This window comes from Mixophyes fleayi, chromosome 1, assembly GCF_038048845.1.
Source record: "Mixophyes fleayi isolate aMixFle1 chromosome 1, aMixFle1.hap1, whole genome shotgun sequence".
NCBI lineage: Eukaryota > Metazoa > Chordata > Amphibia > Anura > Limnodynastidae > Mixophyes > Mixophyes fleayi.
Genome location: NC_134402.1, coordinates 395,435,673 through 395,458,893, shown reverse-complemented (window position 1 = coordinate 395,458,893; position 23,221 = coordinate 395,435,673). Strand labels below are relative to the sequence as shown.

Here is a 23,221-nt window from a genome sequence, read left to right as displayed (position 1 = left end):
AGGCTAGGTTTAGATCTGGTGTGTGGTGTGAACATAAAGAAATTATAACATTCATCTTTAAATTCTGGCTATACAGCTTCGCAGAAAGTGTATGTTTATACAAGAGGCGCAAGCCGCCCCCTCCCTATAAGGAACAAAAACAAAGAAGCAATATTGCAAACAATATTGACAACATGTATGAAAAGTCATAAAAAATTAAAAACATGCATTTAGATTTAGAATTTAATTTGGTACCTTTTCTATTTTGACTGTTGGATGATAGTTTAGTGACTTTCGGCAACATAAAATCCTTGATGTACATTGAATCTCCTCCTGTTTTTCTTCTTAACTTTGAAATGGTTCTGTACAATCCAAATATCTTCATCAATATATATATAATTTTATACAGTAACTTATTGGAAAATGACAGCTATGTTTAAACATGCAGATCATTGATATTTTCAACCACATGCCATATATGGGTATGGACATCTGCTTAAAAAAACCAAACTTAATGCAGAAAAAGAGAAAAGTAGCATAATTTAGCATCTGGCACTTTATAAAACTAGTACAAATATACCAGTCATCTCATTATTCAAATACTTTTATTCCATATTATTGATATACTGGAGCTTACATAATGTATGCCTTTGCTGAATAAAGTTGCATTAAGTGCAGACAAGAAATATTGTACATATAGATTTTGAAACCTGGAAGAAATATTAGGAACACTGCAGACTTAAAAAACAAACAAAAAAACAAACAAAAAGTAAAATCCCTGTGAATGGCTCTGGGGAGCTTGAAGGTGAAAATGACTCAAATACCATTCTTCTTACATACTAGTCAACTGCTGCTGGTGAGCTCCCAGGTCTTGGGAACATAGAAATAAATGTGTATGTAGAAATGCATTCAACATACCTGGATACAAGACATCCTTTAGAGCAGATGTGCCCAAACTTGGTCTTCAGGGCCAACCAACAGTGCATGTTTTTCAGGATTTCTTTAATCATGCACAGATGAGTTAATCTTTTTGGCTGGGTCAGTAATTATCCCATCTGTTTCTACAGACAGAAAACATGAACTGTTGATAGCCCTTGACGACAGAGTTGGGCACCTCTGAATTGAGCACAGACAAAGAGGAGTGAAGAGAGGTACACCTGGATCTATAGCGGAAACAAGTTCAACATATCTCTCGCAACAATTATCTAATTTATATCAAGGAATTACAGCTTAGAAAATGGTTTCAGAGATCACAAGGCTCTATGTGTTTGATCATGTGTGAATGTAGACTAGTCATAGAACAGATGGCATGAGGGCTACAGGACGCCGTTAAAAAGGAAATATATGTAGCTATCCATTTCAAATGTAATTTTACTAGTCCTCTTCCTAGAGACTCTGATGCACAGAGTGGGCACAGTGAATTTACATGGCCGATGTTGCAGCCTAGTACGTTATTGGACAGTTAGGTCTTCTCATCAAATTGTTATAGGTTAAACTACCGATTGGGCGAGTGAACCCTTCATGCCGCTTCTCCAATCTCCTAACAAACCTAGAGTGATAGTTACTTGTAATGCCTGACATTTCTGGAGAACATGATGTCCAAGACTATTGTGGTACCAAAGGCCACCCCATTATGCTGCCCTCCACTAATGTACAGAGCGTGGAATTACCTAATGAAGACTGTTAATTCTTTATGAAGCTAGACTTTGAATGTGTGCACTGTTAACAGCTTTTATAAAAAAGGAAGGCAAAGAAGACTGTATGAGGATGTTTGTATATAAAAATGAAATGTCTACTTAAGTGGACTTTTTATTTTTATTACCTAATTGAATCTCTAGGTGATCACATTTAACCTACATTATCTGCTTTTGTGTGTATATGTTGCACACATGCAATTCAATATAAATGCTACATATATGCGACTATTAGTAGCCCTTTTTCTATTCTGTGGCCTACCTCCGCCTCTTCAAATTTCTGGCTCCCCTACCTCAATAATCATAAACACAGAAATGGCTTCTACCACAGTTTTTCAAATGTTTATTTAACATTTTAATTTTGTAACCAATATTGTTTTCTAGTTTTGCTTTTTTGTCTTCCTATGGTTTGTCAAAACCTCCTCTTACAGTCACCGTCACCCTTCCAATCCGTCATAAATGCCAGAGCAAGATTGATCTTCCTTCCTTGATGCTCAATATCCAATGCACCACTCTGCAAACCCCCCTCGTATCCTCCAAAATCCAAAACAAATTACTCACTCTCACCTACGAAGTGCTTAACATCACCACCCCTTCATACATCTTGCCCTGTAGATCTCCCTCTGACCAGAGCCTCACCCCTTCTCTGATAACTACCTCTTACTCCCACCTGCTGCCAATCTCCATTCTGAGTAATACTTGTTTCTGTTTTACCACTAGATTGACTGTAGATCACTTGGTGATTTGCAAATGAATAATAACTGCATAAAAATTATGTAAATATTGTATACATGTATTAACAATTCTGAGTTTGTGGTATGCTCTGCACAACTGCAATGTATCATTTCCAAAAGCTTATAGCTTGGAGATTTTGCATTCAAAAAATAAATGTACATGTTGAACATGTAATCTGGACTGAGACAGACACTTCACTACGCAAAGCTGTGTACATTTTTTCTAGGATTGTTCTCACACAAAAACACACCTGCAGACATGGATATCAATTTGGGGTCATCTAGGGTTCTGAGACAGGTCATACATCCTGGGACGAAGCACAAATATTCTTTTTCCATGGTATAAGATTTACAACTGAATAGACCCACACCTGTACACCTTACACCTTACAACCTGCCTCCTGTCCCATGGATAATTACTGATTCTATTACAGGTGTTGCCTGAAGATCGTAATTAGGTAAGAATGCAAACATGTGAAACACAGCTGCAGAACTTCAACTTATACCATAGAGGTTTTCCTTAAAGCAAAACAGGAAATTTAACCAGACATTGCCATAAACAAGTAGCTGTATTTAAAATGCCATGATTTTTGTATATATTGTTTTCTAAAAACAAGAGTTTCCTAAGTAGAAATACATAGGAAAACATACACTGCTTGCAGATACTGTAAGATCTGCTGTTGACCTGTAACTTGCTTTGTATGCAGCATGTCAAAGGGAGTAGTCACAAGCATTGCTGACTTACTGCATTGGGGTCATGGGTTAAACTCCAACCAGGGCCCTATCTGTGTGCATCTTGTATGTTCTCCCTGTGCTGCCTGGATCATCTCCCACAGTTCCAAAACAGGTGACTTGCCTGCTGACAAAATGCACCATAAGATGTTTGAGTGCACGGTAGGAAATTTAGACTGTAAGCTCCAATGGGTGCAGGGACTGATGTGAATGATTACATATTCTCTGTACTGCTTTATAATTGGAACTGTATAAACAGTAATAAACACACAGAGGAGGCAGTCATTTTGTGAGCTCTTATACCTGATTAGAGTTTCTCAGCGTACAGTATACATTAGAGCTGTATTTACATTTTCAGTATAAAAACTTTGCTCTTCTTCATTATAGAAGGCTCCCATGTATGTACATTGTAATTATATATCATTTAATGACAATGAATTGTGACCAAAGGAAATAGATTGAAATAGTAAAATAAAGTAATTTGTGAATAAGGTAAGTTTTTCTGGGAAAATGTAATAATTAGCAGAGTAAGCTGTGTAAGTGAAGACTGCAGCACGCCCTCACTAGTTCTGCAGGCTCTTCCGGAGCAATTCATCAGAGATCACTTAGAGTGTTGTAGGTTAAACACAGAAAGCCTTTCTGACAGTCAGATTCATTTCCAGACGACAACAAAGGTCACACAAAGTTCAAGATATGTGTCAGGTCAGAAGCTGTCCCCCAAAGCAGAAAAATGGTGATGTTATAGGTATTACTTACGGCAGATCAAGCAGCACATCGCCTTGGTTTTGATTTTCACCATTTAGCATCAGTAAAGCCCTTTGAGACTCCAGGCAAGACCACTGCCCTATTTTCCTTTTTGCTCCGTATTTCTGGACTTTTTCATTGCCACATGCTCCCTCTTTCCATGAGGCTGGGATGTATGTATAGATCTGATGGCAGAAAGGTTGTATTAAGGCAAATCCATAATATAGAGCAAATAAGCTTAAGAAGTATACTTGGCTATTATTAATCATTTATATAGATACCTACAATAATGGATAACCTGAAACATCCCATTTAGTTAACGCCAGAGGGTACTGTGAATTTCTCTACAGAATAAAAAAAAGTCTCATCGTACAATGGGACCACGGGGCATTAACCTCACTGCTGCCCACTGACAGGGCAGCTTAAATCAATAGTCGGTCACCTTTTATTTTGGCAATAAGGCAGATAACAAATCTGAAGATTTGCTTTTTAATTACAGTAAAATATTTCTACAGCAGTTATGGTTGAAAATTTAGTTTTTTTAAATTGGTTTAGTCAGAATGTAATGTAATTGTATACAGCTAAATAGTGCAAAGAAGTTAAGGCAGATGATAGATAAAAGGAACATTTTTACTTTATTCCCAGGATGTTTTCAACAAACTGTTAAAGATGGATACGCACCTATGCAATCAATCATACTTCAGATGCAATTTTCAGTATCGCTTTCACCAACCACTGAAAGTCCCGATGAGACTGCAGATTTATGTCATACTTGCCAACTCTCCTGGAATGTCCGGGAGACTCCCGAAATTCGGGTCGGTCTCACGGACTCCCGGGAGAGCAGACAAGTCTGCCGCATCCCGCAACTGCCTAGCCTAAATGACGCGATTTGCGGTGAATCACGTCATTTTGGCCCCGCCTACTGCAACAAAACGGCATTTCCGTTGTGGGGCCAAAATGACTCGTTTGGACACGCCCCACCCTCTAGTCACGCCCTTCTCCCGGACTACACTTGCCGAAAGAAGGCAAGTATGATTTATGTGTACACACCTACACAATTTACCTTCAGATTGGTGATCTTCATCTCTCATAACCATCTGCTGAAAAGATCATGATGCTACACTCTACAGATATCTGCCTACGCCGCTGGTCGTGAGTGCGTACACACTTCCACATCTGCCCATTATCAATCGTGAACTTTAGCAAGCCAAATTAACAGATGCAATGTGTTTTGGTGCAGTAATACATGACCGCGGGAGCGTCCACACTCTCTCAATATCTGAGCAAATGGTCATGAATCATGTGATCTGCACAATAATTGCATAGGTGTGTACCCAGCTTAAAATGTTGTGTAAGTCAACGTCAAATGAGGAGAACCTTAATTGCATTGTTTTTTGGGTTGATAAATGTTGTGCCAAGCGTCCCACCAGTAAGCTTCACCCCTTTTATGATGCAGACCTGTCTCCAATATTTCAATTAGCTGCAAAAAATGTATATTATTTGCACAACTCGCAGAATGTACCCAATACATCGTAGATGTATAAAAACACAATAGCACAGGGTCGTCAGAGCCGTATGATACAAGCGATATCATGAAACTCCAGATACATGTGATGGCATCACCTACCTCTGTGTATATAAAGATATAAGGTGACTAAAGCAGTTCTGGAGCCATATAACAGTGTAATGCAGGCTGATGTAGGTTACATCTACTATCCTTATACATTACATAAGGGGGTGCATTATTCCTTATAATACATGTTCTTTTGTTTAGAAAAGCTAATAACCTGTCACTCAGCTGTGTTTTGTGAGGGGATTCTGCTTGAACAATTGCTGTATGGGAGAGGGGCTGGGGCAGGACCAAGTGGTATAAACAGCTGTGAATGATATTATCTGTATCACTCTTGCATGGATGCATTTGGTCCTAAAATGGAAATCACAGTGAAATATATTGTAATCTTTTTGACTAGTGATGTCTGACAGAGAATAATATCCAACCTAATCACACAATCATGTACTGTAACAATTTATATTTCACAGTAGCAAAGCTCCAACTTTAAAATCGACGGTCCTAGAGGGGTTATCTTTGGCCAAGTAATTACTTTTCTATTAAGTGGGTACCTTAAATATTTGGACTAATTTGCACCACCAAATTCTTACAATTAAAATTTAGTGGAATATAAAAAAAAAATCTAGAGCGTATTCTTTGAAACTAATGTAAATATGGAAAAAACAAAAACGTTCCCAATAAATACACTTCGGGCCTGTTGGAATATCTGGCTCTCCTGCCTACATTTATTGTCTTTTCACTACGGACAATTTCTTTTAAAACAATGTTTGATTTTGGATTTAGTTTCTCCTTCCCTATAAAGCCTTGATAAGACTAAAGAATGCAATGATATGAAAAATAACTGTACTTACCAGTTTCTGTAAAGACAATGGTTCAGAAGACATTTTAACATTGCTTTCCATGTAAAGGTTCTTATAGATCACCTCTGCAACAAACATCTGAAGCCAAGTAGAAGCAATAGAACAAACAAACTGCTTTTTCTCTTCTACTGTAAATTCTGTATCAAAAAGAAAATATATTCAGAATATATTATATGTTGCCATAGTTAACACCCTCACTTGCAATGCATTTTATTCATGCTTGTGCTGAGCCTATTTTGGCACTTTTGGGCTCATCACATTGAGTTTTTAAGATCAGTAGTTTTCCTCTGCAGAACCCCCACAAGTCATACGCCGTTCCTTTCCTTTGTTTTTACAGAAGACTAGGTATTTTCGGAAAATACTATTAGTTTCTTTATAACCCAAGACTAAAATACATAGCAGTTTCTGTAAAGAGGTGCAATAGCTTAAAGTGATCAGCAAGCAAGCACCCTCGTTAAAAAAAAAAAAAAAAAAAAAAAAAAAGTGTTTTCTCCTTCCAAAACAGTGTGTCCTCAAGTTTTCCAAGCCAGGGATAGGGATAGATACTGGTCAGAAACCACATAATTAAAAGTTAAGCAAGTAATGTTGGACACAACATTTTATCTCTATAATCATGGTTAGAACATTACAATACCTGCACATGAAACACTGATGTAGAACACAAGATCATTGACCACCTGATGTAGCAAATTTTTATTTAGATAGAAGCCAAGAAGTATCCAATATTCCACAGCAGCAGCAAGAATCCCATTCAAGTGTGCTTTCATCTCTTGGGACAATACCTTTAACAAATATATAAACAAGACAGTGAAGTTGTAACAAACTAAACAAACGGTAATTTGAATGTCTATTATCGTACTGTATACAGTGACAGAGATGTCAAGCCCGCATGCAAAAAAGGATTCTGGGACCCCCAACCATTAATAATATCTATGGACATGGGTCACTTACAGACATTACTTACTGGAGGCTCTCCCAAATCTATTTGGGATAAAATGGGAATTAGCGGCAAGGTACTGCTAGACATCGCCTTGATATCCGGCTGTGCACAATGATGGCCAATATGCTACAGAATCATTGCTCATTTTCTACTCGCGGCTCATTTGAAAGCAATTGAAAATGAGCACAGATTTGAGAAAAAACATTGAGGCAATGTGTCTCTGTGGACTGTTCTGGAGACGCATTGCGGCTAATTAAATTCCCCCCATAGTCTTCCACATGCTTCCTTTGTCTAAATGTCTGCCGTTTATGTCCGTAACCTTGTCTTTTACCCATATGGTTTGTCCTGTATGTCTCTAGTGTGCTCGCTTTTCTTGTCTGTTTTCCATGTATTGTTCCACTTCCTTGTGAAAGTGAGAGGAAGCATCTCTGCCTATATGGAATATAGGTTTGTTTCTAATTCTGAATGCTTCAGCTTTAGAAAACTTACTGTTAATTCCTTTTCCTCAAACTACTCCATGGCAGCCATTACAATGGGCAGGTTCCCACTCCAGTTTAGACACAAGTGTACCCTCCCGCCCCCTTCCCCAATGGTATTTGAGGAAGTTCTTCCTCTTCCCCATGTCTGAGTGATTTCCCAAGCTTTCTTCTGAAAAATATGAACAAAAAACATTACATGCATGGCTGGGAAATTGGGCTGCATTGGAGTATTTTGAGAAAAAGCAATTAATGCTCAGTATAATACGCACTATTCCTTTTCAATTCTCCACGGCAGACAATTACAATGGGAAGTACAAAAACAATACAGGGAGGACCACACAAGGAAACAAAACCAGCCACATACCCTGCAAAAAAACAAGATTTAAAATTAGTGGCTGAACTTGGAACATGTTTCCCAAACTGAGAATCAGAGGCAGATAAAATATCCAGCTGATAACCAACAAAGGTATAAATAAACGACCATCCCGCTGATCTGCAAAGCTTCACTGCAGAAATCTGAGACTTGCTTGCCCAAGATGTTGCCACTGCTCATGTTGCCTGAGCACACAAGGCTTCATACGGACTTGTATACCTGTAGAATAACTTGTCTGGTCCATCTGGAAGGACTTGTTTAGAAAAATACCCTTTTCTGAGAGTCAGCCAGAACCATAAAGAGTTGTTCTGTGTTTCTTAATCGTTCTGCCCTGAACAGATATATGGAAATTGCTTTCACAAAGTACAGGGAACGCAGTGTTTTATTTTTCACCTTTTGGCTTTGGACTGAAAGATGGAAGTACAATCTCCTGATTTATGTGAAATGTAGATAGTACTTGGGTAGAAATTCTTGATGGCTCTAACCACCATCTTGTCTGCTTATAATTGCTACCAGAAAAATGAACAAAGGTTCTGATGGATGGATGGATGAATCCTCTTCACAGCTTTAAATAAGCGAATAATAACATTTTCTGAGGCTAACTTGGTGTCTAGTAACCCGTTCTAAGCAGATACCTGTAACTTGAGTGACAATTAAGACCTTTGCTGAAACCAACCTGGAGGAAGTAAATGGTCTGTGAAGAGTTGCTGCTTCGAGATTTAGTCACACCCAGTGATAAACCTCTATCAAATCCCATAATAGATAGCTAAATACTTCTCTCGTCTGTAATAAAGGGGAGTATTCAATTAGGTCCGGGATTTATGGCACCACGCCGGAACGGGCCGTGTAGACAATCTGCGGGACTGCAATAATGTGGATTTTTGTTCGCACCCCATTGGGTTACAAACGAAAATCTGTGATGTTGCAGTACCGAATTAACATACTTGCCTGCGCAGCTCTGCGAATCTAACTGAATGCCCCCCCAAAGTCTTGCTTGTCTTCTCCGAGACTTCATTTTTTTCTGAACAATTTCTGCTCAATCTCCATGACATAGAAGCTAGCCTCTGTGGATGAACAACTGGAATCTGGGTGCAGTAAATCTGACTGAAGGTGTAAAGGCAAAGGCAGTTTGATTGACCAAATTCCAGGTCACAGGAAGCTAACTCAACTTGGAAGAATTGAGATCATTTCTATCTTTTCGGATAATTTTTAGCATGCGAGTGATTATTGGAAATTGAGGGAAGACATATCTCCCAAGTGAAATGTCCAGAGAATTAACTCACTCTAACTCCGGAGCCCTGTGTTGAGAGAAGAATTGCATTTCTACGTGTTGCCATGATGTCCATATGAGGAATCAATTTATGAATAGTTGCAGTGATCGGAGTGGGCCGGTATGACATACTGGCAATTCCCACTGCTCAGTCCTACGCATCACTTGACGATTATCTGTCACAATCAAAACCATCTCAAATGCAGAAGCCATGGTAGGTGAGTTACTTACATATGCTTTAGTTCATTTAAGTCTACAGAAAAATGTCTGTTGCTTCTATCACATAACAAATAAAATATAATAACAGTCAATAATAGTGACACACTGTAACATAGAGACATTAATTCACCTAGAATTAATGTTCTAGCAAAACTTTAGTTTTATTTTCCCTCAGCAGAATGAACAAACCCGGATTTCTACTAGTTATTTCTTCAGCATGCAGCACACAGGCAGGTTTATATGTTTATCTGTCTGTTCCGTGTGTGTCAGTTTGTGTCCCAAGTATGCAAGCAGTGGTCCAAGTGGGCCAGTATATAAGCGTATGCCACACCACCATGTCTCCTACTGCTTTGATGGTAAAACTATCAAATTCCATTAACATATAGTTTCAATACTTCCACTTCAAGCACTGTATGTACGTATATATCTAAAAGGTCAAACGCAATCAAAATGAAGTAAAGTGCAATTAGGGCAAAAAAAGATAAACAATTCAGAGTAAAGTGTTGTATCCTCTGTCTGTTGTGACCAGAAATAGATGAATATATAGATGTTGAATATCTTTTGTGAAAGATCTTGCTGCTTTCTCACAAAGCCAGAGTTCTTTGTCACAGATGACAGCATTAGAAATGTAACTCTAATCTGTGGCCAAGAACTCTGTTAAGAATGTAATGCTGTTTTCTCACAGAGCCAAAAGGATAGAGATTGAATAGATATATCCATTTTTATTTTATTTTTAATTTCCGTTTTGAAAGTGGAGGAATTGTCTTTTAACAATAGGCAAGTTTATGAGGTTGATTCTTACAATATACTGTATCTGTATTCAGCTATTTATGGTCTCAAGAGCCAGTGGATACAACAATTTACTATGAATTTGCAATGTAAGAATGTCGTATGGATAAGGCCATGTCTTGACTCCTTGGTTCCTCAATTCTGCCCATCAGAGTGACTAGCACATTATAGACGTTGAAAGCCCAAAGGGAAGACTGTTGAACTGAAAGGGTTGGCCCAGGACCCAGAACCTGAGGACTTTCCTAAGGTGATATAAGGGATATAAAAATAGGCATCCTAAAGATCTATTGATGCGAGAAAATCCACTTTGCCAATTGCAGTGAGGATAAAATTCAAAGATTCCATGTGGAAATGTCTGGTACAAACAAACTTGTTTAGCCTCTTCAAATCCAGAGCCAAGTGAAAAGCCCCCGATTACTTTCTGACTTCACCTTCAGGAACAAAAGATATTACATGAGTTTTATGAATGATTGCAGGCTATTTTGTTAAGACCATCAACCAGGACAGAATTGGTAGAGCCCTGGACTGAACAAAGAAGTTACTAATTCCTTACAATATTCAACACCCACTGATCTGTGATGGAGTGGGCCCATATCTCTGCATACTGTGTGATTCTGCACCTCCTGGTGTTCATGTGACCTTCCTTCTTTGATGCAGTAGACATATTTTTGTCTGCCATATAGTCTCCTCCACTTATCTTCTTAACTTCTCATGTCTCTGAGGCATTGATGATCCGAGAAAGAAAGCTTAGGCCTCCTATCTTGAGGAAGGAGGTTAAATTTACTCCAGGAGGACTGTATAACAGTGTCCAATTTGTCTCCAAAAACAGGACTCCTTCAACTAGAAGATTGGGTAGACTATTTTTTGACTGAGTTTCTGCTGCCCAAGGGTACAACCAGAGGGCTCTCATAGCAAACGCTGCTGAGGGCATTGTTCTCGTTAAAAAGGCAATGGCATCCTAAGATACTTCACAAAAACTATGCCTTTCTGCATAACTTCATTGTTTTCCAACATATGTGCTAGCTTTCTCTTGGACATCTTTATAATGTCTTGTGCATCAAACTCCCATTGTCCCATATACTGTAAGCTTACGAGCAGGGCCCTCTTACCTCTCTGTCTGTATTACCCTTTATTATTTTATTAATGTTTGTTCCCAATTGTAAAGCGCTACGGAATTTGCTGGCACTATACAAATAGATGTTGACGATGATAATGACGTGTTTCTCCCCATAATACATGCTCTCGCAACTAAAGCCATAAGCTATACCCGATTTGTGATTCCAGATGAAATATAGAGTTTCCTAAAACAATTATCCATCCAAGTATAAATAGGATCTCCGAGGGGACCACCACCTACAACAGTAGTCCTAGATGACATACTAGTCACATGTGCGCCTACTTTTAGGACCATGCCCCACTTCTGGAACTCCTCACTGAATGGATACATACAAGCATCATATTAGAATGAAGCTTCTCCACCTGTGTTCAATTGTTTATAAATCAGTTCCTTTATCACCTGATGTTCAGGGAAAACTAGACATTTCTGATTACAGACTTCAAAAAGGAATTTGAGAGTATCCGTGGATGTAAAAGAGCAGAATTTCCACTTGGTCCAGATTATACATTTTAAGTGATTCTTTAATCTCTCCATCACTGAAGAATCACATTGTGATTGCAAACAGGTGTCCTACACATCTATGCTCGTCTTACACCTTGTCCTCTTAAACCCTTGTTTGGCACACACATTTTCTTTAGTCACAAAAACATTGTTCATCCATGCTTTATAAGTTCCTTAAACAGAACTATACTCGAAGAGGAAATAGTCGTAGAACAGCTAAACAGACCACGATTGTGATTTCATTGACACAAAGTGGAAGAAAACAATAACAAAAAAAAAAAAACAGCTACCCTTAAGTAGCATAAAGGTGCAACTTTGCCTGTACAAGGCCCATCAGTTGTTGCTACCACTCTGAGCAATGCCACAACTGGTGTATAAAGGTTTAACAGTAGTAAACCTTCTGAAATAATTTGAGATTGGAAAATCGATTTCATTAACTCTTTTACTCCCAATAACGTTTAGAGGACGTACTCAATAACTTCAGAAGGGAACAAATGTTTCTGGCAGTCAAGAGGACTCCCCAGTCTTTGTGGAACTACTTGTCTTACCATGCCCAGCTAGTCTCTGGCATTCTGGAATTTGTAGTTCCACAGCAGTTGGAGAATAACAAGTTGCCCCAAACTTATTTAGAGCTCCCATTGGCCAATGTCAAAAGATCTGCCAGTAATGTGAACAAGAAATGTATCAAGATTTTGATAAGCCTATGGCCAATGACAAAGCAAGGAAAGTCCAGGGTACAAACAGTAATTTTTTTATATTACTTACACCATCTCTATGATCCATCTTCTTATGACACATTACTACAAGATCTGTCAAGATATTCATATTCTTAGTTAAAAGCACCATAGTCCTGGTTTCAGGCCAAAAGGTTCCGACAATAAAAGATGGAAGCAAAGATTTGACTGAAATATCTGCAAATTCGCAAACTCTAAAATAACCAGAGGGGGAAAAAAAAAAAAAAAAAAAAAAAAAAAGAGAGAGGGAGGTGTATTAGGTCAATGTATTAGTTTCAATATTATTTTAACACTGCATACAGTGATCACACCAATACAAATGGAGTTCTTTCCCTTCCATGATAAATATAGACAATATTCACTAGCTTCTCTAGTTTAGAGGCAATCATAAGGCTCTTGAAAGTACAGTATACGGGTAATGGACAAATAAATGGAAACAACTGGGTAAATGAGTGACACCAAGCATAATAAAAGCCACATGTGGCCCAGGCTGTGTGTCTCATGCGCTAATTAAGCTAATAAATTCCCAGCATGGTCAGGGCCATGTATAAAAATGATGGACTGCCCTGGTTATACTTATAGTTAGCATGGCTGCAAGAGAAAAACCCAATGAATTTGAAAGAGGAGTGATTGTTGTGGCACTTTTAGCAGTGGTTTCAGTAATCAAGGCCACTTAACTTGCTAATGTTTCATAAGCAATGGTATCTAATGTGACATAAGCAAGGAATACGAAAGGCAAAACATCATCAGCAAAGAACAGAGGGTGGCAGTGTATATTCCAGGATCATCATCGCCATATATTAACTCCAAGTGTAAGGCAGAAAAGGTGAACAATTGCAGATCAATTGTCTACAAATTTCAACTTGTGGCACAAGCAGTTAGATTAATAAGAACTGGTTACTGCTACCCATTTTGCCAAGCCACCAGAACTTCACAGAGCAGGATGTCATAGTTGGGTTACAGTACATAAACCATTCACTAGGAACCAGTGACAACATTGAAATGCAGCCTATCAATTTACTATAAATCTGTGAGATTATGGAGAACGCAGCCTATCCATTCACTAGTGACGTCACAGACACACCTCATGACAAATAATCATAAGGCACTGCTTCCTAGAGAATGGATAGGCTGTGTTCGCATGAATACAGTCAGCCCAAAATGGCTGTAGGGGAGAGCATTTTATTACACACCCCTATAACAGAAGACCTTGCACTAGACTAGTAACAATACTTTATCAGAAACTTGTCTATTTGTCTATATATGTACACTAGCAGGGTCACCCGGTGTTGCGTGGGTCCGATATGTAATGTGTAGCACTTTTTATAGATTAGCAAATTTATTTACTTGGTAAATAGACCAAAAATGCTTTTGTGTGGCACAAAGGTAGCTTGTAGGACATGCTCCTCACATACAGGAATGTTCCATGGATTGTTATGCGGTGCACAACTAAACACTTTCAAAATTAGTTATGTGATCTAAGCACCATCACTGTAAAGGCTCTAAAAAGTTAAATTTTGTTTTTCGGTTTAGTTTCACCATTAGTACATTGCAATCCCCTTATTGTTTGCTGTCAGATTTACTTAAACATTAGCTTTAATAAAAGACAAAACCAAAATCATAAGTTTTTAGCTCTGTTTAAACAAAAAGCAAAGAAACCTCACTTTCTGCTCAGTGCGCTCGCTTCTTCCTGCATCACATTTGTTACAAATTTTAAGATTGTTGCAGCGATTTTTCTCCTTTTATTAGTATCAATTTCCAGATCAGATGTTTCATGGCATAAGCAAAATCTGCCATCAAGAAAACACCTACAAAAAGGGAGGAAAGATATCAACAAGACAATTCTACTTGCTGTACATTAAGAGTATATTAAGCCTGCATAACATATTTTTTAACAGTTTGTGATAGTTTTGTGGAGTTTTGATTAAAATGATCTTTACCGTATTAATGTTTCAATAAAGGACCATGTTCCATTCTTGCAAACAGGACACTGAAGAACATTAAGGTAGTATTGCAACATATAACTAGATTCCCATGGAGGATGATAATGCAGGAGGTTGCAAAACATACCATAAAACTGACCAAAATGGTTGATGTCTATATTTCCCTGAAAATAGAGAAAAAAGTAGTTACAAAATTGTTTATAAACACAAATAAAAGGAAGAATCAACAAGAAACATTAGGGTCATTCCACATCAAATCAACACAATTTTAGAAAAAAATTCTTCCTTACAGTCTCTAATTTCAATTAAATTTGGTATAATTATTGCTGCAATGGGTGCAAATAAAACCCCAAATCTTGGGCTGATATGTGCTTTGGTTTTGAAGTTATAAGCCTTTAAAGCTGCAATTTTTTTAAAAAAAATTGCATTTGTTGTTTTGTGCAATGTCTCATATTAAACCACTTTTTATGGGCTTTCATATGATATATAATATCAGTATGTTTCATTAAAACATAAAAATGTGAAAAAAAAACAACTTTCAAAATCAAAATTTTGATTTTCGCAAAAAGCTGTTTTTTTAAAAAAAATCTTAAAAATTGTTCATACTGTTAATAAATCCCTAAAGTTTTATTTTGGGATCATCGGCTACAAAAGCCTTCAGTTTTGAGTGAATCATGAATCTAGGTCACTTCATTATAGGAACGCACGTTCCTATTTAGGTGCAACGGATTTACTGGATTCACTACTAACCTTGATTAACGCTGGCTTACCTGAGGTGCGGAGTCTAACGATCTCCCCGGTATTCACCAAGAACCGCCGCAAGGCGGGATGGGCTTTGCTGCCAGGAGTCGCAGGTCGCGGTCCTCAGGTTTGCTCCAAGGTGTAGTACAGCGGAGCAGGAGCGAGATGAGAGTAGTCGGACAGGCCGGGTCGGTACACAGGCAGGCAATGCAGACAGAATCAGGAAGCGGTCTCGGAGTCAATCAAACCGTGTCGGTACACGGGTCACAAGAACAGAAGCGAGGTCAGCTAGCCGAGTCGGTACACAGAGGACAACGGAATCCAGAAGAGTGAACAAGCCGGGTCGGTACACTGGGAGTCAATACACACGAAGCAGGAACAAGGAAGGACACAGGAATCAGGAGCCAGGAACTGGTAAGATGCTCTGACACGCTCCAAGTGTCAGAGCTAGGTTTTTATGCAGAGTCCCATTTGAATTTTATTAGTGAAGAAAAGCCCCTTTGTCACTAATTTAAGCCCACCCAAACCTTACCTGACCCTGGACCACTTGTGTCACATTTCAAAAAGCGGAGTGTTTAATTACAGTGGAGTATCAGACTAGGAGAATGTGTGCTGGGAGCAGGGAGGAACCGCAATTTGTAGAAGGTGTGCAGGGAGGGAGAGAGACAGCAGTCTGGGAGCAACACTGTAATCACAAGAAGAAGCCTCAGTCACCCGGCCAGGCAGAGAAGAGAAGGCACAGCCCATGAGGCTGCTGCTGATCTCCACGGGTCAGAGCAGCATGTGACTGGCTCCTCCAATCAGAGCTCAGCACATGTTCCTCTCACCCCTCAGCAGAGTCTCATGGGAATTATTTATCTGACTCTCCAGCAGCCTAGTGCGAGCCTGCTATGGTGATTAAATTGGTTTAGAGTAGTGTTTGCAGTGGTTGGTGTTTACATTGGTTTAGAGAAGTAAAGTAGAATAAAGATTGAGATAAGTGACAGGTTCTTTCAGCCCATTTAAAAAAGGTTAATCATACTAATAACAAAGGGTTGAGAACTGTTTCAGAATGGATGTGTAAGACTTTTTCTGAAATGCCAAAAGTTGCAAAAGTTTGTGCCAACTGCAGAAAACAATTTGGGACACTTCGAAAATAGCAATAGGAAATGATAAAAACAAATGAAGCCTTCTGCCAGTTCCAACCCATCAAGTATCACCATTCACCCAGAGCAGCCGCACCAAATGTTAGATATGTAGTAAGCTTTCTTAAAATATGAGAAAGACATACAATTATCCCAAATGTTTAACATATACTGTGTCATTGTATATAATATACATCAGATGGATTGTTTAAGGAGATACATTTAAGCAACAGGCCTAGATAGTTCCCCTTTTCATTATTTTAACAAAATAGTCCAAAATGAAAGCTCTTCTAGCAGATGATCCCAAAATAATGGGGATTTATTAACAATGTGTGAAGAATTTTTAGATGTTTTTCAATTTTTTTTATTGAAAAACATACTGCTGTGTTATATATAAAAATAAAGTCCATAAAAGAGGTTTAAAATGAGACCTTGTCCAACTCTCTAACTCAATTAGGTAAGCTACAAATGCAATTTTAAAAAAAACATTAAAAGCACATTTTTTTCATTCAAAAATTGTAGCTTTAAAAGCATATCACTTCAAAACCAGTGCACAAGTGCCTAAGATTTTGGATTTTTCTTTACACCCATGGAAACATTTATTATACCATTACAATCTGAAACCCTGTGTTGATTTGATGTGGAATGACCCATTATTACCATCATAGATTGTATAGAACTTTTATTTTACAAAGGCCAGCAGTTCTTGATAACCCCTAAATCATAACATTTAGTTTTCAGGAAGCATAGAAGACAGCCAGTTTCCCAAGTTAATGTACATTACTTGTGAACTTCAATGAAATAGGATTAAAACTATTGATCAATCATACAGTTTTAAAAAGGCATTCTTAAATAAAATGCTGGGATTAACAGATATAAAGGCATTACAATTACAGGAAGTACAATTATTTATTGTCCAATAAAAATCCAATGCATACATGTTTTGGGCAATTAGTTGAAAAACTATAGATACTGTAGATATTAGACAAAGGAATACACTGAGACAAGAAAAACAGAATGTTCCACCAGCTTTTAAACTAATTATAAAAGGTGTGGGGTACACATTCTAGGGAAGTTGCATCATTTAAATGTTTTCTTAACGATTATAAAAATGAGTGGGCCCTTGAAGGAAAACACATCAAAAGTCAACAGTCTTGGATCATGTTATCAGTCAATCAAGTAAAAGAGATTACAAAGATTTTTGGGAATGGCAGCGTTAGTGAACTCAAATGTCAACTCCCATTAAACTCCTCTTGATTGGATGGAAAATCTTGTCCCCCCCACTACAGAAACTGTGTAGCGCCCTCTTCAGTAGGAATGTACCCCCCAACACCTCAGCTGGTTATGTTTTCCAGGCATAATGACCGGGAGCATTTTGAAAGTGATAATGGATGAAGTCAGGCTTTTAGTGTTATGTGACTGGACAATCTGAGAGGAGAGGCAAGAGTTCCACACATCAGTCAGTTCCACACATCAGTGGTCAGCAGGGTGGCTTAGTGGTTAGCACTTCTGCCTCACAGCACTGGGGTCATGAGTTCGATTCCCAACCAGGGCCTTATCTGTGTGGAGTTTGTATGTTCTCCCCGTGTTTGCGTGGGTTTCCTCCGGGTGCTCCGGTTTCCTCCCACACTCCAAAAACATACTGGTAGGTTAATTGGCTGCTATTAAATTGCCCTTATTCTCTCTGTCTGTGTGTGTATTTGTAAGTTAGGGGATTTAGATTGGCGCAGGGACTGATGTGAATGAGTTCTCTGTACAGCGCTGCAAAATTAGTGGTGCTATATAAATAAATAGATGCTGCTGCTGAGAGGCAAGAGTATCTCACATAGGATATTAGTGAGGGTACTGTGAGAGATATGCGATTCTGCAACAAAAGGAGATGAGTGTGGGAGGTTTTCTGACAGAATTAACAAAATTTGTTTACCTGGTATACTCCTGTAAGACAACTGATGAGCTGTGGCATGAACTAAATCATATATTACAGCCCACAATTATGAGCTGAAGCATTTGCATAAAGAAATGTTGTCCAAAATACCTCCAAACTGATATGCAGGAATGATCAGAGCCAGATTAAGTGATAGAGAAACTGAAGCATAGGACAAGATTATTAGTATGATGACAAAGGGATTGATATAATTACGAGATGTCACTTGATCGCATAGTTTGTCTTTTAAGACTCTCCATCTGTATGTGGTGAAACTACCCAAGAGGTAAAAGGCTATGGGGAACTGTAACGTGAATTTTTAAATATGTGCTTCATTACTATGTTTACCTCATCTTTACAGTACAGAGCAGAGTAGTGTGGGACCATTAAAGGCCTTGGGGAACCTGGTGTAAGGAACCTATGGTGCATAACTGGTAAGTAAATCTCAATTGTTTTAGACTTTAACTCACAACTTCAACCAGTACTATGTTTTTACTTTTGAGCTTTCAAATAAGGAAAAATAAGGTAAATCCCAAAACAAATTATGTTCAGCTCTGTGGAATTAGTGGCGCTATATAAATAAATGATGATTATTCTTAATACATTACTGTATTTGTACATAACTATATTGCCAAATGTTGGAGAAGCAATAGCTTGTCTTAGTCAAGGGTTACAAAGGTTGCACATATGACTAATTTGTGCAAGTTGTCATCTCTCTATATTTCCACAGCCCCTCTTCCCCTTACATAGAAATATATAATTTTTTAGCTGTAGAACTGCATACTGAAAGCAATGTTCACACTTTTAAGGTACGCTTTCACAAAAATAAAATGTTTTACACAATTCATAAAAACAAGATGACCATTTAGAATGGACAATGTTCCAAAGAGCAGAGTGTCAGTGGGGACCACACTGAACTGTACACTGCTTAAATTAGTAACCGGATTGTAAGCTTGGAGCAGGACCCTGTTTCCTCTTTGTCTGTTTATTAACAACCCTCTTATGTTATTACCGTTTCTTCACAATTGTAAAGCACTTCAGAGTATGCTGATGCTAGATAGCAATTGTTAATAAATAATAAACAAAATCAGAAGCATTTTACCTGTATGAAGTGCTTTAGTAGCAATACAAAAAAACGCTGAGGGAAGATAGAGGAAAGGAATGGTTCAATCTCACTAAATGCCTCTGTAAAGAATTGTCCTTCAATAAGTTCTTCAATTCTGTTCACACTCATTCGACCAATTTCGACATTTTTCACCTAAAAGCATAAAAAGGTTTGGTGAGCAACAAAACAAAGCTACTTTGTATTTAGTCTGCTCAACCAAAAATAATAATGTATTGTCCCACACAAAGGTAAAACATGTTTACATGCAGTTTTGCGTACACTAAAATGGAATATGCAGTTATAAATAAATGTACAATGTAAGAAAAATTCAAAAGGTCAACTTTCATTCAGGGAGACCTTCCTAACTTTATTGCTGAATAACAAAACTGCAAGGGAGAAACCTGAAACCTGATTCATTCCCAGATATATAGATGAATTGTATTCCTGAAAGTTTTTCCTTGAATTATTCCTATTTTGTTCACAACTATCAATAGAGTGACTGTCTAAATGAAACTATAATATAAACTATGGTATAATCGAAAGGTCTTTGGAGAATGACAGTATAATAGTAAAAATCATGCACTTTAACACTCTACACAGAGGTCAGAGAGCTATGCAAGTCTCGGCTTATCTGCCAATACATTTCCTCACAGCTTCCAAGAGCTTACGCAACACTTACTATCCTCCTTATCTTCCAGCTCTTAATTCCTTTTACAGTAAAGTCAATGATCAATGTTTGGCGATTAATAGACGGCTTCATGCAGTAGGCAATCAAGGTTTTTAAGGCGAATTATCACCTACATAAAAGTCTTTAGTCTGAGGGATGAAATTCCACCATAATTTACTTCCAATAAAAAGCTATCTAAATATCAGTCAATTATTTTTAAACGTGGAATAGAATATTTTAAGTGTACTTTAAGATCTAGGCTGCTAGACTGTAGCTTTATCAAAGAAACTTTCTCAAACTTTGAGCAGACCGTTATGACTATGACTGTGCTTAATTGCCAGAGGACAGGATTATCATCAGTTAATTAGAGCATACGGTGGGGGCAGAATATATCACACTATAATGAATACATGTCACAATATGGAATGCGCACCAAAGGCCAGTGTAATTTTATGTGAAGAAATTGGCATAAGCAGAAGAGTGCACTCATAGTCCAGTCATTAGCATTATTACATACTTTAATGGGGCACTGAACAGGAGCATCTTAGCAGAGTCGTAACATAAAATGTTATCACCTGGGGTGAGAAAGAAAACTGCTGCACACTAGCCCTCAATTTTAACCAACTGAACCTAAAATATTAATAAACTGCATCTCCCTCCAGCATTGTGCCCTGGGAGGTCGCCCACCTTGCACAGCCCTAGTCAAGGCCCTGCATCTTAGCATGACACGAATGGGAAAACACCACCACAATGTTTGGGTAACCACTCCTGTTAACAGCTTGAACCAGTCTGGTCATTTTTATCTAACCTCTCTCATTGCGTTGGGTATGCAATGTCGACAGTGAACATGTCGACATTCACAGAGGTAGATTCAATTGCTGGTGATGTGGAGCGTGGACACCGTGCTGCAAACATTGCCGACAATTACAGTAAAAATTTCTGCTCATTTTCCCACGTACCTCTATGGGGTTCGAGAAAAAAGGAGCAGAGATTTCCTTCAAATCTGCACTGCGAGGTGTCTCGGACGTTCAGGAGACACTTGCGGCTAATTGCATCTCCCCTACAATGTCCACATTCATAAGTTTGGCACTCATAATGTCGAAACAGTTAAAAGGTCTACATGTTTTATAGTCTACATTCAAAATGTCAACATAAAGCAGTGAATTTAAAAACAGCAATACAGAAAACAAAACACAAAAGGAACTAAATGTACAAAAAACAAACAAACAAATAAAAAAAAACAAAAAAATAGAATCCCTCCTTCCCAAAAAAAAAAGTGTATCCAACCTTAGAGCTGCAAGCCTAGGCTGGTAGTAGCAAACTCGGGGGGGACAAAAAGCATGGATTTTACCGTTACCAGCAGCTGTGCCAGCCTGGGTTCGCGGGAGTATAGACAGGAAACCTTGTGCCATAATGCCAAACCATCTGCAAGCTGGACAGCACAGGCTTGCTTCCAAAGAACAACGATGACCAACCCGCAGTTCTATGCACTTTTAAATGTGGCTTCCGACCAGAAGGATATCTCAATATAGTGCTACGAAAGGGATGGATTGGACCCCAAGCTGGCTGCTCCCAATTTGTGCCATGTGACCTCCACTGCAAAACACAGGGAGGTTAAAGCATCCAATCTGTGAGGAGAGAGTGTACGGGGTCCAGCTGATTGGAAAGAAAAAGTGCATGTGGGAAGACTGGTATGTGCTAGGCATGTGAAGAGATCTGATGGTATGTAAGGGGCATGTAAGGCAGTCTAAAATGGCATGTGATGAGGTCTGAGAGGCATGCTGGCAATTTCTGCCTTTTTTTTTTAAATTAATCTCCACTTTAACAGTTCTTTCCACAGCAATTGTGGATGCAGTAGCAACATGAGCTACGATGAAGAGTCAGACTATTAGCAGTCTTTTGAACCCTCCTCCACCGAGTTGAGAGTTATTGCGAACATTTTAGCAATATCTGACATTTCGCCAAGTGAAAAAGAAAATATTGTAATGATTTTATATTTTAAATGCATTGTGTACAGTATGTATTAGTATTTATACTGTGTATATGTATACATATATAAAAAGATAAAAAGTTGTCTCTTTGTAGAATCTAAGAACATTTTTTGGCTCTTAGTCTCTGAATGGTTAGTCACCACTGCCCTGCGGAGATCAGATCCGGCAAAAAGAGAAAAAAAAATTATTTTTTTTTAAAAAAAAAAAAAAAAAAAAAATTCGGACCCCCCCCATTCTTTGTAAACTGTTGTGCATGAAAATCCCAGGAGGTCAGCAGTTTCTGAGATACTCAAATCAGTCCATCTGGCACTAGCAATGATGCCACAGTCAAAGTCACTTAGATCACATTTATTTGCCATTTTGGTGTATGGTCTAAACAAGAAGTGAACCTCTTGACCATGTATGCATGTTTTTATGCCTTCAGTTGATGCCACATGATTGGCTGATTAAAATTTTCATTAACGAGCAGGTGTACAGTAATTCTGGATAAAGTGGCCACCGAGTATGTAACACTATAGGTTCAATAGAAAAATGGACAAAGGTTCTAAGGGACTAGACTAATCAGTTCATTTGGAACATATATTTTCCAGGTAAAGGATCATTCCATGGGATTTGTATTTGTGAGGGCAAGGTGTTCAACAGTAAAAAGATTATTTATATAGCTAATCATTGGTTCACAAATAATGACAAACATTTAAACTTAATCACAATCTTATATTTTTAAACACAGAAATACATTTTACATGCACTCATATAAACATCTGCTGTCTCCCCTCAAAGCAAGTCTGAGAATATAATGAATGTTTCTCATAGCTCTGATGGTTCCCATGAAATCCTGTTACTTACAGCTGATGTATACTATGCATGAATATAAGAGTAGCAGCCTATTTGGGACTGATTCCTTTGATATTTAGTTTTTGTTCACACAAACCCTTTGATGTTCGTGTGAGGTGTTTATGAGCTTCTGGCAGAGTCTCCAAAGTAAGGAGCA

At 38.2% G+C, this 23,221-nt stretch overlaps 1 protein-coding gene across 1 annotated transcript in view; it reads right to left on the bottom strand.

Moving 5' to 3' along the window:
- SLF1 (SMC5/6 complex localization factor 1) overlaps positions 1–23,221 on the bottom strand; it is a 63,935-nt gene that overhangs the window by 11,309 nt on the left and 29,405 nt on the right. The window contains exons 8-15 of the mRNA XM_075181032.1: positions 19,570–19,725; positions 14,676–14,842; positions 14,400–14,543; positions 12,767–12,929; positions 6,948–7,095; positions 6,305–6,450; positions 3,896–4,068; positions 235–341 (exon numbers count right to left, since the gene is read on the bottom strand). Of these exons, the coding sequence (XP_075037133.1) occupies positions 235–341; positions 3,896–4,068; positions 6,305–6,450; positions 6,948–7,095; positions 12,767–12,929; positions 14,400–14,543; positions 14,676–14,842; positions 19,570–19,725 (1,204 nt within the window). The remainder of the gene's footprint in view (positions 1–234; positions 342–3,895; positions 4,069–6,304; positions 6,451–6,947; positions 7,096–12,766; positions 12,930–14,399; positions 14,544–14,675; positions 14,843–19,569; positions 19,726–23,221) is intronic.